The sequence below is a fragment of the Ptychodera flava genome, chromosome 8 (genome assembly GCF_041260155.1).
Source record: "Ptychodera flava strain L36383 chromosome 8, AS_Pfla_20210202, whole genome shotgun sequence".
Classification (NCBI taxonomy): domain Eukaryota; kingdom Metazoa; phylum Hemichordata; class Enteropneusta; family Ptychoderidae; genus Ptychodera; species Ptychodera flava.
This window is the reverse complement of record NC_091935.1, coordinates 5,766,186-5,781,332: the sequence shown is the minus strand read 5'-3', so window position 1 is coordinate 5,781,332 and position 15,147 is coordinate 5,766,186. Positions and strand designations below refer to the sequence as shown.

Sequence of the window (15,147 nt, the reverse complement as noted above, 5' to 3'; positions counted from 1 at the left end):
CAGCATGCACATCATTGTCAAATTCGTATTGCTGCATGCTTATCACTTATCACAGTCCTTCATTCATGATTTCATAAATATATTAAGTAAGTAACCTTGCACGGTGACAAAAAATGAGCAACTTTCTGTATTTCCCGAGGGGTCAGATGCGTTGTAAGTGATGGCGTAACTTCCGGTCGATAATTTCTCTCCAGGTGAATGGGTAGACGAAAGTGTTATGGTATTTGAGTTATCACTCGCTATTGGTAAGGTCCAATTGACGACTGTGACATCATCGTGCGCTTCGGTGTAAAACTTCACACTTGGGGGACACCGGATTTGTGGAGCTTCTTCGTCTGTTTATAGGAGAAATATCATATATCCTATATAGCATTACATAGAATGACTGAATAGAAATAGAAAGGCAGACACACAGGCACACATGCAAACGAATGCTTGGCAGACATGTCGACAGATGGGCAAGAGATTACGAAAAAAAGTAAACCAACTGAAGCCATTAAGTTAACCTTGCCTAGAACTGTCACTGTAAACGAACAGTAAACGTGATTCAATCCATCCGAGACGTTAAATGCGACATCAGTTGTTCCGATGTGGAATTTGTCTCCGGATATGTAATTTGACGTAATGGATGGTGGTCCGGCGTTGTCCGTCACATTAAGAGTGTTCCACCATACATTGACAGAGTTTTCAGATCTACTGGACACCGTAATATCACCTGGGCAGTTCTCAATCTCCGGTTGTTGGATATCTAAAGACAATATATATAGAATGTTTCATTAACTTTGGTCGAGGTAATCCAGATACATATCATTAATTAGGAAAGTCTGGTAAACATGCAAAACAATAATTAGCTGCCATACAAACATGTAAAATGACTTTCATTACTGTTACATCACAGAATCTTGGATTTACGTAGCAAGCTGTCGTCAACTCTGGTCGAGTTCATCAAGATATACATATCCCTAAATAGGAAAGTCCTTTAAATATACGGATGAAAAGTGCCATCTTCATAAAACGTCTACTTGACCTGGAAATCTGTCGTACGGATTATTAACACCTGTAAGATGATTCACAAGATACAATACCATCATTCTGAGAGTATCTCACTTCTGATTACATTTTTATGCAAATAAGCATTACAATTATGCAAGCCACACCTAATAAAACCTGATCAATTTTTGCCATTCCTAAGTAAAATCTATGTACTAGATTTGATTTGGTGATCTGATAAGCCGTTCTTAAGATATCGCGCGAACAGACAAACAAACAGACAGACAGACAGACAGACAGACAGACAGATCATATGAACACGTGAACAAAATAGGAGCGCATGAATTTTCAAGTTTCACGAGACAAAAGTCGGCAATAAATCAGAAGGGTTCTCATAAAAAATACGTCGGACTATGCTATCTTGAGTTGTTTCTCACACTGGAAAAATTGGAGGTTCATAGGATAATCATGTATGAACCAACCCCTCTGAAATCTGGTTGTAAAATGAATGCTGACACCATGATCTTCCTTTTATACCTGTGAAGGTCTGCCTTCTAAGGTTTAGAGTGTTGCCAGTTACTTACCAAACTCACAGTGTCGACCGTTCCATCCAGGTTTACAGACACAACCCTGGCTCTGAAGACAGTGAACCGCACTCATGCAATCGCATGATCGGTCACAAGTGTGTCCCCATACGTTTTCTTGACACCCTGCGGAAGAGATGATCACAAAAATGGATAAAATCTCCCGGAAAGTCGGAAATCGCTAAAAAGTGAAAGAAATAAACGCCCTAAAATTGTCAAACGATAAAGTTACACAGAAGGCTTAATCCATTGGGCGTGATGTAATTCAAACATCAAACGTTCTTCGCTGTAAATACATTTCAGTTTACTTTTCATTGTTGTTTTATTATTGCATTATTACCTTCTGTTCTTCGGTTGCCCTGTTATTGCGTACGTATGTTGAAACTTGCAGTATCCAGATTTTAAAAGGACATGTATTTGAACGTGTTACGCTCTTGTTCTCCGCATGATACGTATGTTATTCACAATTGCAGCTCCTTGTCTTCAGTACAAATAATTTGCTTTCCGTTAAATCTAAGCGTCTCTAGGCATTTTTTTCAGAATAACATTAATAAAGTGATCACCTCTATTTATCAAATTCAATTATAACATTTTTACATCGAGGCCACCATAAAACAAGTGTGCCTCCACCTAAGTGATGAAAGAGGCAAAATATTCCAAATGCATCCTCTGTGAAAAATGTGTGAAGCATGTGAATTTTGAAGCATTTGGATGTGACAAATCATTTACCTTCTACTTGAAGATCAAAGACATTAGACTCGACAACAACGTCTATGCCATGAACGATGCACTTGTAGTTTCCGGAGTCTTGTTTCGTAACATTGGCTACCGTCAGCGTGGACAAACTATATGGAATGTAAATGACATTATTTAAAGTATGATCTACGATGATGCCATAACCAAAGTTTATGGAACTTATAGATCAGGTCTACGTTCAGCGCTGTTTTCGTATTACTAAGCTTAGTTTGTATCGATTTGAAAAAAAATATTTGAATTTGTTTTTATTTAATTAGTAAATGCAGTAACAGAAGAATATGTTACACTTTAAAAGATATACTTTGATTTGATTCGACATTTTACGGAGTCCAAAGACAGCCATGTTTTTCATACGCTTGATAAGTGAAATAAATCTCACCTACAGCTGAAAATTTGTAGGAAAGAGGCAAATTTAAGATAATAATTTTAAAGTAAGTAAACAAAAGCAGTGAAGATAAGATGTGCATTACAAGTCGATCATGAACCATAAGAACAAACGAACACAACAAATTTTTTTAAAATCTTCTAATAGGACACGTTTACTGATAGATAAGATGCCATGGGAAGTTGGTGTACAGAAGGTATTTTTGTTGATTTGGAATATTTTATTCGGTTACGGGTGTTCGTTGTCAGAAATGGGTAGCAACTTCCCCCAATATAAATGTCGCGCTTTTCAATCCTTCCATCTTTAAACAAGCACAGATCGACGAGGCGAAACCTGAGTTATCGTGATATAAAATACATCAATGACACACTCTCTTATCTCAAAATATAGAGGTGTATTGAACATTCTTATCTAAGCACACTCCACTTTTTCAACCCACTCTCTGTATGCTGCAGACGTTGATTCTTGTACTTGCAAGTTACGAACGATCCAAAACGTTTCCCATACCTGTTGACTGGTCTACCAAAGAAAATCTTCAGAGGCCTTTCTTTCATTACCACGCCGTTCTTTACCCACAAAGTGTACTTTTGTTGCAAATTTGTGATTGTGCAAACAAAAAACGCGTTTGAATACATTTGTACAGGGCCGTCCTTACTATGATGTAAGTCTAACGCTGCATGCACTTCCAATGCTGTATCAAGAAGGAAAACAATATACAAAGTTACATTAAGAGTTTGTTTCACAAATCAACCTTCTGTTTAACGTGTCTCCCAGATGTACTCGCTTAATAATTAAAGTATATGGGGCTATGCGTACAATGAATGCAGCGATATATATATATATATATATATATATATATATATATATATATATATATGTGTGTGTGTGTGTGTGTGTGTGTGTGTGTGTGTGTATACGGACAGATACACAGAAAGTAACAGTGAGACTTAGTTACACGTTATTAGAGAGGTTTAGGTTTAGTTACACGTAATTACGTTCCATCAGTACGCATAGCGTCTTTGTCAATTGACAACAAGACGTCATGTACGTGGAGCACAGACGTTCAGAACGGCAAAGTAACTTCTACACGCCCAAAGATTTGTATCAGCTCGGCAGATGAACTGTCAGTATGGAGTTTTTATACACAAGCAGTCAAATTTTTTTAACGTATTAAGCCTTGGATCTGTCATGGACGACGATCTTCATCAAAATGACAAAAAAGAAATGAAATATTTATGGTTAGGTTGACCACTAGATTGCGATGTGATGACTTATCGTAAATATGGTGTATTTAAAGACCCCCATCTCTTTTTTATTTTTGGATTATGACGTCTAATGTTAATTGCGTCTAGGATCTTTCTTAGCAGGTCATACCCTGCTGAATCAATGATAGTAATGGAATCCCAATCGATATCGTGATGTGTGTGTTGGAATAAGGCCGATGAAACTGCCTCATCTCTAAAACATTAGATGTAAATTTGGTCACAATCCTTACACGGTATCTGGTATATTGTACCACATTGCTGTTCCGGGGTTGTTTTGTCCTTTGGAAAAACAAGAAGGTGCCGCAAAGTTTGATGGGGTGTTTCCTGTAAATTCTACACAGTTTCTCTGAGATACCTTGTACATATGGCAATGTTATTCTTCCTTTCATTGGTTTCTTGAATTTATGACTATCCCCTGTTCGGGAGGATGAAGCAATCATATTTTTGATATTGTTGTTGAAATGCACATATTTCTACGCCCGTTTGCGCCCGTTGATTTGTTTAAACCGTGGTCAATTCGAATTCCGAGTTTAACCTATTACGTGTAACTAAACCTCTTCTATCAGTATGCGTAGCGTCTTTGTCACGTGATAACCAGACGTCGCGTACGTGTAGCACAGACGTTCGGAACGTCAAACGACACGTGTACGCAATCATAATCACGTGTAGTATTTTTTACATTTCCTTTATGATTTCTGCGAATTTAGATGAGCGACCATAAAGTATCGTTGTAAATTAGGGAGCCTTTAGTAATTACAGGGGGGGGGGGTGGCTCGGGGTATTATGGAGGGTCACTTTTTAGAAAGCTGCTCAAGGGGGAGGGTCATTTTTTATAAACCTATCTTTGGGGAGTATTTTTAACAGAAGCTATTTTGAACGCCAAATCTTCAATTTTCCATGTGATATTTCCTCAATAGGAAATCACAGACGAAATAAATGGATTCTTTTAAATACATACACATTATCGACAAGCTTCACAAGCAAAGAATATGCAGTGGTATACTAAATTAAACGCCTTGAACAGTTAAATCTGATGAACGACAATAGACAAAAGTATATGAATCAGGTTGCAAAGTGTATGTCAAACATCTAGAAATGCACAGATATTGTTGGTTTTACGTTTTATTTCGGAAAAAATTGTTCATAGTTCTCTCATAGACTACGATGTATAGTGAATTATCATTTCGGTGAAATTCCAAAATCCAAATTCTTGTACACATATCCCCTTGTAATCACAACAGTCTAATCAAGTGCATCGATATCAATAATCAAGAGTAATTAAATACACAGATTTACCTAGTTTTGTATTTGAAAAAATTTTCATAGTTTCCTCATAGACTACCATGTATAATGAATCAACATTTTCGGTGAAATTCAAAAACCCAATTTCTTGTACACGAATGCACATTTTACTTCCCACTTCAAGCAAAGAACATTCACATATGATATCAAAGGTATATAAATGTGAAGATATAGCTTATTTTGCAGGGAAAAATTGCCAATAGTTTGCCTGATAGAGTCCCATGTATTATGATTTGATATTTTTGGTGAAGCACAATATTAGCCATATCTTGTCTTCTTTTAGATGCGCAAATATGGTGACAATCCAGCAAATGTTAGCCCCTTCAAAAATTATTGCGTGATAAATTGCGACCCTCCCTCCCAAAACGCCAGCCCTCCCCCCTGTAATTTCTGTCCGTAATTGTTATGTAAATTAGCTGTTACTGGTTCTGTTATTTGTGGGGAAAATACTGTAGTTATTGGGGGAGGGTCAAATTTTAGAATGTCGGACAAGGGGGAGGGTCATATTTTAGACAAGACGATGGGGGAGGGACACATTTTACAGTACAGGTGCGCACGGAATTCCCCCGGCCCTCCCCTATAATTACTGAAGGCTCCCTGAGCAAATATCTTTGCTATCAGAATATTTCGTAGAGTTTACTAGTACAAGAAGTATACTTGCTATGATTTTCTGACACAAACGGAATTTTGTAGCCTCATTCCACTTTTTATCTGACGTCTCCACAAAGATTTCTTTAAAGTTCATGAACAACTGTATCAAAGAAACCCGGCCGATTTCATTCGGGGGTAGAACGAGGTATAAGAATAGTCCTACCGTAGAGAAATTAATTTTCCTTAAACATTACACTAATTTCGCATGTTTCTGAGGAAAAAAAGCAAAATAATCGGGAGCATACAACTAAACCAAAACATTTACACTTAAGCACGGATACGCTTACGCCACTCCGCGCTGTCAGATGTGCACGGAATTACCGTGTAAATTAGGATTATCACAACATACTGCCAGGAGGACGTATAATTTGACAATGAGGGCTCAACAGCTACATTTGGTGATATTAATTGATATTTAAACAATGGACCCGCGCCTGCAACACATATGAGTCTTGTTACCAATGAAAGTATGTAATGTATTGTGTAATGTTGCACAGTACAGAGAATATACTCAAAAAAAAATCAAAAAAAGATTAGAAAAAAATGAAAAAGGTGGAAAACTTGCGCATATCACAGGCGGGTCCTCCCCATCCGGCTGAACACTTGCATGCACCATTCCAAATGTGGCATGCTGCATCGTTCTTGCAGACGCATTCATACTGACATTTGCCTCCATACCTACCCTTTGGACAACCTGGCAATTAACGATAAAACAGAAACTAACATCAGCAAGGTACGAGTAACGGACACAAACATTTGAATGGGTACACTTATAGGTGTTAGCCAAATCTGTCGCTATATCCGGTAATTAAAATGTTTATACGGTCTGAGGCATTCCGTGCTGATTCACTCACATTTCTGTCCATTTCACTGATCGCTAGATGTCTATGTCCCAAAAAGTGATTTGTGGCTTTGTAGGCTCATAAACTGTCTGCTAATCAAGTAACATGTCGATTATTCACCAACTTAATAAGTAAGCACATTGTATTTTCATCAATCGCAGTATGTGAAGGACTCTTAATTGTTCTCATTAATTATTTATTGTGTATAGGACATCTTCAGGCATTTTCATTCAAAGGCAAGCATATCACTTCAAAAGAACACAAATTATAAACGATAAAACACAAAGGTGTCACCCCAAACAAGTTTTGGAAACCAATTTTGAAGTACGGGATTGTTATCCCTTACTCACTCATTGTCTTCAATTCAAGAGGCCCATAACGTCCAAACATTGTTTTTCCACTTTCTCTGAAATATGGTTCTACAAAAAACTTCAGGGGACCATTTGTGTCTACACCAAATACCGTGAGCGTCCCAATGTAGTACAAATCGCTGTCACTTCCAACACTTTGGTTCATGGAAGTGTAATTGTCTTCCTAAAATGAAAAAAAAGTTGATCAAGTTGATACAGTTGATCTCGACACCGCTATTGCAAGTGTCATGTTTTTCAATTAGAATCATTATCTAAGATCTCTTAATTAATTATAATCAATTTAAAATTGCCAACGTCATTTGTATAGCTACTATTCTCTAGGAGATTAAAACTACAGAACCCAGCCCATTCTTATTTCGTCAAATCTGCTTTAGATATCTTGTTCAGATTGATAACTTTGTAACTTGCTCTAATGGCATTCCAACACAAGTGAATGAGTAACATACCTCTAAAAAATCTGTTCTCAAACTAAATGTACGGCTTCCTTGTTCAAATAACAAGCGAACATCGAGAGTACGGATGTCCACTCCATAAGCATGGCGTGATATAATGCCTGAGTATCGAACATCACCTGAGGAAAAAATGTACAAAGTAGTAAATGAAAGAAAAATAAAATGTTTGGCCAAATGTCATTGACCTTCCCAAACAGTGATGGTCAACGGTTTCAGAAGTTGGGTGTATCGTTGAAGGAAAACTTAGAGACGTTATAGTTTTAACATGGCATTATCTCTAAGACGGGGGTTATGGTTATAGTCGCGCATAAGGACAGCTTTATATGGTTGCAATGGTAACTCTGAAGTGAAGCGGACAGTCGAATGGTATTTTAAAATAACTTCATAATGAGCTCATCTTTGTTGAAGAGGAGACTCACTACTATGGACTTACTTAGACTATGTGTAAACATACTTGTTCGTAATTTTTTTAGCACTGACAAAGGAAGTTCAACGGAAGTTTAACGGAAGCTCTTTGACTTCTCTTTGCAACAGCTGTCAAGTTCATATCAGCATCATATACGTTTCACCTATTAATGTTTGTTTTTCTTTTAAGACAGAAGGTACCCATAGAACGCGCCCATTGCAAGGAATTTTACGTACAAATACAAGAAAATGCAATTGCAATATATTTTCTTGAAATTTTGAAACACGACTCGGTAAGAGGAAAGTCTTTTAGACATTTTTATTCAAAATAGTGTTACCGGGAGAAATTTCAAGAACCACGGCAAAATTATTGATATATGACAAAAGAGACTGTGAAAAGCTAATGCTGCACTTTTTCAACGCTTTTGACAGCTGTAACTCTTGAACACGATTTGAACTATTTTGGGAAAATTGGATGATGAACAAATGTCTATTTGATCTGCTATGTAAGCTCATCTGCTTTTCTTTTTAAGTTACTCACTTGTTTTATTGAGTAATTTGTAATATCGCAACATTCAGCGATAGGGCACCTAACATTTTTGAGAAATTTGAAAAATATGAAAATCCAATTATCCCAAATTAGTTGCAATCGTGTTCTTGATAGCCACACTCGTTTATTGTTCTGTCAGCATCGCTTTTGTATTTTCATACATACAATTGAAAGTCATATGTAGGAGAACGTTTTAGAAACCTACATTGAAAATGGACTGCCATGTAGACCTCAATCAATTCTTAACTTCTTATTGCGTCGGGAATTTATCATACAATAATATGAGATTCATAAAATCAACGGTAGGATACATGGTGGGGTAGTTGAGCGCACGCAAAAACAGGGTGTTCAAGCGGCCTTGAAAATTCCAGAATATCATAAGTGGGAGGGGTCCGTCTCTATCTTTTCAGTCAATGCAAATCGTACCTATAAATCACTCTAAACAGGACAGAAAACAAATCTTTCATAAACCAGTTTTCTGAGGCTATCCAATGAAACAGCCGTGTTTCGATGACAGGTGATAATTTTCAGTTTGTGCTTGTGATCACTGCAATGTATATTGTCAAAGTGTGGAAATGAGAAATTCTAAAATAAAATTTCTTTCACACAATCGCTCTCTTAATCACCATATCCTAGTGAAGTACATTCACATAAGCTTTCAAAGATACATAAATGCACAGATAGTACCAGTTTTGTATTGAAAAAAAATCATAGTTTGTGCCATAGACAGCCGGGTATGGTGAAATGATACTTTTGATGAAATTTCAAACTCCAAACTCGAATTTCTTGTTCACATGTACACTTTTAATAACCACATCAGAAGTAAATTCATATCAATTGTCAAACATATGCAATTGTACAGATATATCTAGGCTTTGTTTGGCGTTAACGTAGACAACCACATACAGTGAAATGACTAATTTAGGCGAAATCTAATGATCAAATGTCTTGTACACAAAGCGCTTTAAATCACCGTGCTTTTGAAAGTAGATTTACGTTTAAAATGAGGTATATATATATATTTCTCATATACCCATGCCCATATTGCTACATCCTAGTGACGTTCACCGTAAAATATCAGCCGTGATATTTCACGGTAAACGTCGAGATATGCACGGTGAACGTCATCAGTTTTAGAGTTTTCCCGAACTACATTAGCAGTTTGTTGGGAAACAACGTAAACAACAAAATGACTGCCGCTCCCCGCCTGCGAAGCGATGTCGCCGAAGTAAAAACTTGAAGGGCTTCGAGGAACACCGGTATTTCTGGCTGCAAAATACGGAAATATCACGTTGAGTCTTGAAATATTTTCCCATGGTATTTTTTTGGTCAAGTTCTAGCAAACATTCTGCCGTTTGCACGGCACCGGCACTGTGCACGGTCTCCACCGAACAGGTACACTCAGTGTGACATTTTTCGGACAGGGTAGTAAATTTCGTCCAAGTCGTTTCATAAATGACCAGCCATACGAAATCTTATTACCATACCTTTCGAAACTTTATTGTGGTTATCCTCAAACTCTGTTGACACGACGGGAGTGATGTTTCGGGGTCAAAGTTGCCAAAGTTTTGACCCCATGTCGATGTCGTAGTGATCGGACTACAATCCCAGAAATCGGACGTCGTGTTTGGAATGTGATTAGGAGCTACGTATTGACAATTTGAAACTTCAAACTACCGATTTTTAATTTCGATGTGTTTAGAAAACTGTATATAGAATATTTCATTATAATTAGTTATGTTTAATCCATGGACGACTCAACTATATTTCGACGTGTATAGCGCTTAGATATCGGACACGGGCTGTCTCCGTGTGTGTTGCTTTCGGCACCTTGTATCGTACGGTGTGGCTAACTTCGATAAGTTTGTTCAGTGAGTATTACTTATAATTGTTTCCATTGCATATTTTGTTTGTATTAAAATCGCACAGGCATTATTTAATAAAAATAGCGAGTATATTTCATCGTATGGAATTATTTACCAGTCCTGTCAAGTTTTTACGCGGTAAGTCACTTACTACGTTTACACATGCTAAATATTGTCTGTCCGAAAACTTGTACACTTCTTACGTTCACTAAATGTACTTTTTTTCTAGAAACAACTGCACAGTTTTCGTTAACACTACATGCAATCGTAGCGAACAATGGAAAGAATATTTTCAAAATCATTATTCTCCCCCACATTCAAAATTCAATGCTAAATCAGGACTTTAGTCAAAATTTCAGTTACTTGACCTGACGGCAGTATGTTGACAGTATCACTGACGCGGTATCAGACGACAATTTGTGACCGCCGCTCGTAGCGAACTCAATAGCTTCTACCAAAAAAACTATCGAAAACGGGATAACAGTATCACCTGACATAATATGAGGTCACACGACCTGTGAAACGCTATCGATACGGAGCGAAGTGAGTGTAACTAACAGCATGTCACTGAATGTCCGAAAACTGAGGTCGTCCGAAAACTGTCACACTGAGTGTAGTGAGTGCGTGGCGTGACAGCGATGTCACGCGCGCGCAGAATGTTGACATGGCAACTCTAAGGGTAAACTGACAAAATGGCGTCCTCTCCGCGCGAACTTTGTGCCGTACGACGATCGAAATCTGGATAGATTTAAAGCTGAGCAGTTTTTGATCGGTTACAGTTGCAATAGCATATTGCACCTTAAAATGTTCCTTCTGTATGACGATTTTTGTATCCCGGTGTCTTTCTTCTTGGGTTTCATTGAGATACGGACGACTTGCAGCAATGTCACGCGTGATGTTGACATCTTCGTCGTATACTTTATGAATGAAGCCTGTTCAAATAAACATTCTGATATTTATGCGCAAGGCGTAATAAAGTAAAGCCTCAAAATTTAAGGTTTTTCGTTCTATCAGTGAAAATTCCCTAAAATTATGGGCATGGGAATATGATAAATCGGTTATTACCCAATATCGCCTGTTCCTTGTGTCGTATCAGCATTCGTGTCATTTGTGCTGCGTCAGACACTCGACTTGGTCTCGTGTCTGACGCAGCACAAATGACACTCGTGCTGATACGACACAGGAACAGGCGATATTGGGTCTAATTATATATATATATATATATATATATATTATATATATATATATATATATATATAATATATATATATATATATATATATATATATATATATACATATATATATATAATATATATATATATATATATATATATATGTATATATATGTGTGTGTGTGTGGGTGTGTGTGTGTATTCATGTTGGCGGGGAGGGGAACAATAACTTTCTTGCCAACAGAGGGAGGCTCTGAAAATGTTGGCTAACGTCGTGGAGGAGCGAGGGGAGGGGGGGGGGGGGCGAAAAGAAGCTGATGAAATATTTTCTCTTTCACCCCCTGCCTTTTCCTTGAAGATGTAAATCATCAGGAAGAACCGAGCGCTTTGCATTATTTCATACTTCATCGATAAACGTTGGGAACAAAACACTATAAAAACTCAGGGTCTGAAAGAAAATCGTTTTAAAGAAATCAACAATACTCACATTGCGAATTGCTGAGTTCAATGTTTGGCAAATCGTCGAATTCGGTTATACTTTCCGAAGACGATCGTCCATTCATTATAACTTCAAATGGCTCAAACGATGAGACACCACTCTGTGAAAAAAAAAAATTCACCATAAGAATAACACTGTTTACCGACTTGAAGTGACAATGATAGATGTAAACATCGGAAAAATTATCATAATATTTGTTCAACAAAACAATACACGTTCTTTTAGTCCATGGGCATATCAGTTACAGCAAAGAACGGGGCAAATTTGACTATGACTTTGTACCGGATATTGTATCTGTGATCACCGTATACATCAGACACTTGGTTGTAAATGTTCCCAACTTGTTTCAAAAGTCAGTAAGTATTCAGAGCTGAATATAACACACTATAACAGCGGGGTGGCCCTACCTCAGACACAATTCGATATGCTGAAGACTTAGACTGAAGAAGACTGAAGACTGAAGAAAATCCACTTAGAAGTTATGTTTATACATATTTGGCGACTGAAGATTGAATTACAACATGTTTGCTAATATTTATTGCTAATTTCTCTCCTCCTTTATGTATCACGCTTTATTGGCTTACATGGTATATCAGTGAATCGATAAATGATTGAGCTAGTAGTCCTTATTGTCCACATAAATATTTGTTACATTGATTATACCAATGGTACCCACTATAGGGTCAGCTCTCTTGGTATGACACTCACAGAGTAACATAAACAGAGTGGCAACACTTGCATGCCTTTTGTTCCATGGTCGTCTCGGCAGAATATTGGCTTTTCATATTAAAATGAGCTTCAAGGTGTTAAACTTTTGGAGGCTTTGTTTGTGGTTGATAATTACACGAGATTATGCGAAACATACGACGAGATGGCATCGTACTGCCAGTCGCGTAGCAACCATAGTTACTTTGTGAGCTCTCAGGCCAGAAACACTGCTTCACGCCAATCAAAACATAACACGCCAGCAGTTTCATAAACATGTCCTTTCTTGACGCACGTGTAAAAGACGGTATGACTGACCGTAAACCATTGAGTAAAACCAGACAGTATCGATAAAAGACTTTCAAATTTTGTTCAAACACACTCATTATATATTCATAAAAATATGAGAGGAATTTTTAAAACGGTAAAACCCACTTTCCTGAAGCTCAAAACACTCCCGTTTTTGCCAGCACATCAATTCCGATCAGCACCACACGACAACAACAACACAAACTTTGTCGAACATACTTTCGCTTAACAATTGGTGAAAATCCGAAAATTACCGAAGGGTGCATGGTCGGCACTCTTCGGAAAAGAGAGCCAAGAGCTTCGTGAGGCGAGGCAAACATAGATTGCTTACGTAACCGCTTCACGCCTTAAACAATAGGTGTTGCCACTCTGTGTATGTTACTCTGTGGTATGACACTCCCATTTTACATCTAGACAAAATGTGTAGCTCTTATATTTCCATATGCAAAAATTAGCTGCGCAATATATATTGCATTTTTTGTATATCGCCATTTTGTCTGTTTACTGTGTTTATTATAAAATTGCCAATGTAGTGCGGGAACACTCCAAAACTGATGACGTTTATCGTGCATATCTGGATTAGCGAAAAGCTATATTTTTTACTCCCGTTGCCATTTTTATCTCTTAAGCTTAACTCTCTCAACCCGTACAACATACACACTCTTTAACTGACAACAAAATAATTAAATGGATGAATGAATAATAACTGAACGCTCCCTAAATTAGTGTGGCCAGATGAATTCAAGCTCTTTCATTGTATAAATGTTAATTTGATTTACATGAAAGTCTTTTCAATTTGAATTTGAATATTGAAAGCAAAATGATGGACGTGCTTTGAGGAACAAAAATGATGAAAATATAATTAAAACTTAAAGCGGCAGTCCTTATATTTGAAACAGCTTTAACGTAATGTTAATATAAACATTTCAGTTGGTTGTATGCAATATGTATAGTTGTATACATAACAAGTTACACAATAACGTTTATACCTTTAAGGCTACATCTACTCACATCGGACCTTGGATTTGTTTCACATGTTGTGTTGTACACTGGAGGCCAGTCGTCAACATCAGTTACATTAATTGTAAGTTGAAGACCCTGAACATTGCCGTTCTGCAAGGCACAAAACAATGTTCTGTATTTTAATGGTTGCACTTGGCTGTTTGTTAATATGTTTATGATTGGTAATTTGCAATATGACTATCAAGAAAGGGTTACAGAGCTGAGTACTTCAAAAATAAACGAGAGCATGTCCTAGATGCTTCTTTCAACTTCACAGCGCTTAATACGAATGTTAATGGAAAAAAGGCAGTGGTTCTCGACGAATCATGGTCGGTCGGGTCTTCCAATCCTAGTTGTTTGGTTTACGGATAAAAAATCTATTGTTTCATAATATCACCCGCCTCGTTATTGAATACGGAACCATACCTAGGCCTCACCGTCCAGCCATGTTCTGGCACCAGTTTTGTTATAGTCCAATCGAGTGGAATTGCGTGGGATTTATCGCTTCCATGGACGTTAATGTATCTAGAGCGCAAAATATTCATTTTCTGAGCGCCAATTTGAAAGATAATAATAGTATTATCTTTCGGAAGAGAGGCTTTGAGTGTTCAAAACGCTTTCCACGAGGTGCATTCTATCTTAAAATATCATTGCTCACCTTTGAGGTGATATTCAACACCAGTTTAAAGAGCGAAATGAAATCGGCGTCCAACAGAGCGGAAAGGACAATCGCTGATTTATCAATGGAAAAGCGATTACCCTAGAAAAGGAGAACGTACATTCAATCATTAATGTTATTGTGCATCTTATTCAATGCTTCAGTTTTGCAGTCCTACGAATATCTTTCCATATTGCACACGCCCTCGTATCGCCCAGAGCAATGGACCACGCCCAGCTTTTCTCACATTTTGACTTGCCGCCATACGAACTACTAATGTTCACAGAAATGACGTCGAAGTTAAAGTACCAAGTTTCAGTATAGATAAACGTGTATTACAATTGTATTTTAAAAGCATCTTTTTCGGCCAGAAACTCAAGCT

General features: G+C 37.4%; 1 protein-coding gene across 1 annotated transcript in view; it reads right to left on the bottom strand.

Annotated features, from left to right (window-relative positions):
- LOC139138279 (uncharacterized) overlaps positions 1–15,147 on the bottom strand; it is a 47,999-nt gene that overhangs the window by 16,450 nt on the left and 16,402 nt on the right. The window contains exons 5-15 of the mRNA XM_070706587.1: positions 14,766–14,867; positions 14,117–14,218; positions 12,080–12,191; positions 7,593–7,717; positions 7,126–7,309; positions 6,499–6,627; positions 3,223–3,406; positions 2,304–2,419; positions 1,575–1,700; positions 512–748; positions 96–335 (exon numbers count right to left, since the gene is read on the bottom strand). Coding sequence (XP_070562688.1) covers positions 96–335; positions 512–748; positions 1,575–1,700; positions 2,304–2,419; positions 3,223–3,406; positions 6,499–6,627; positions 7,126–7,309; positions 7,593–7,717; positions 12,080–12,191; positions 14,117–14,218; positions 14,766–14,867 — 1,657 coding nt within the window. The remainder of the gene's footprint in view (positions 1–95; positions 336–511; positions 749–1,574; positions 1,701–2,303; positions 2,420–3,222; positions 3,407–6,498; positions 6,628–7,125; positions 7,310–7,592; positions 7,718–12,079; positions 12,192–14,116; positions 14,219–14,765; positions 14,868–15,147) is intronic.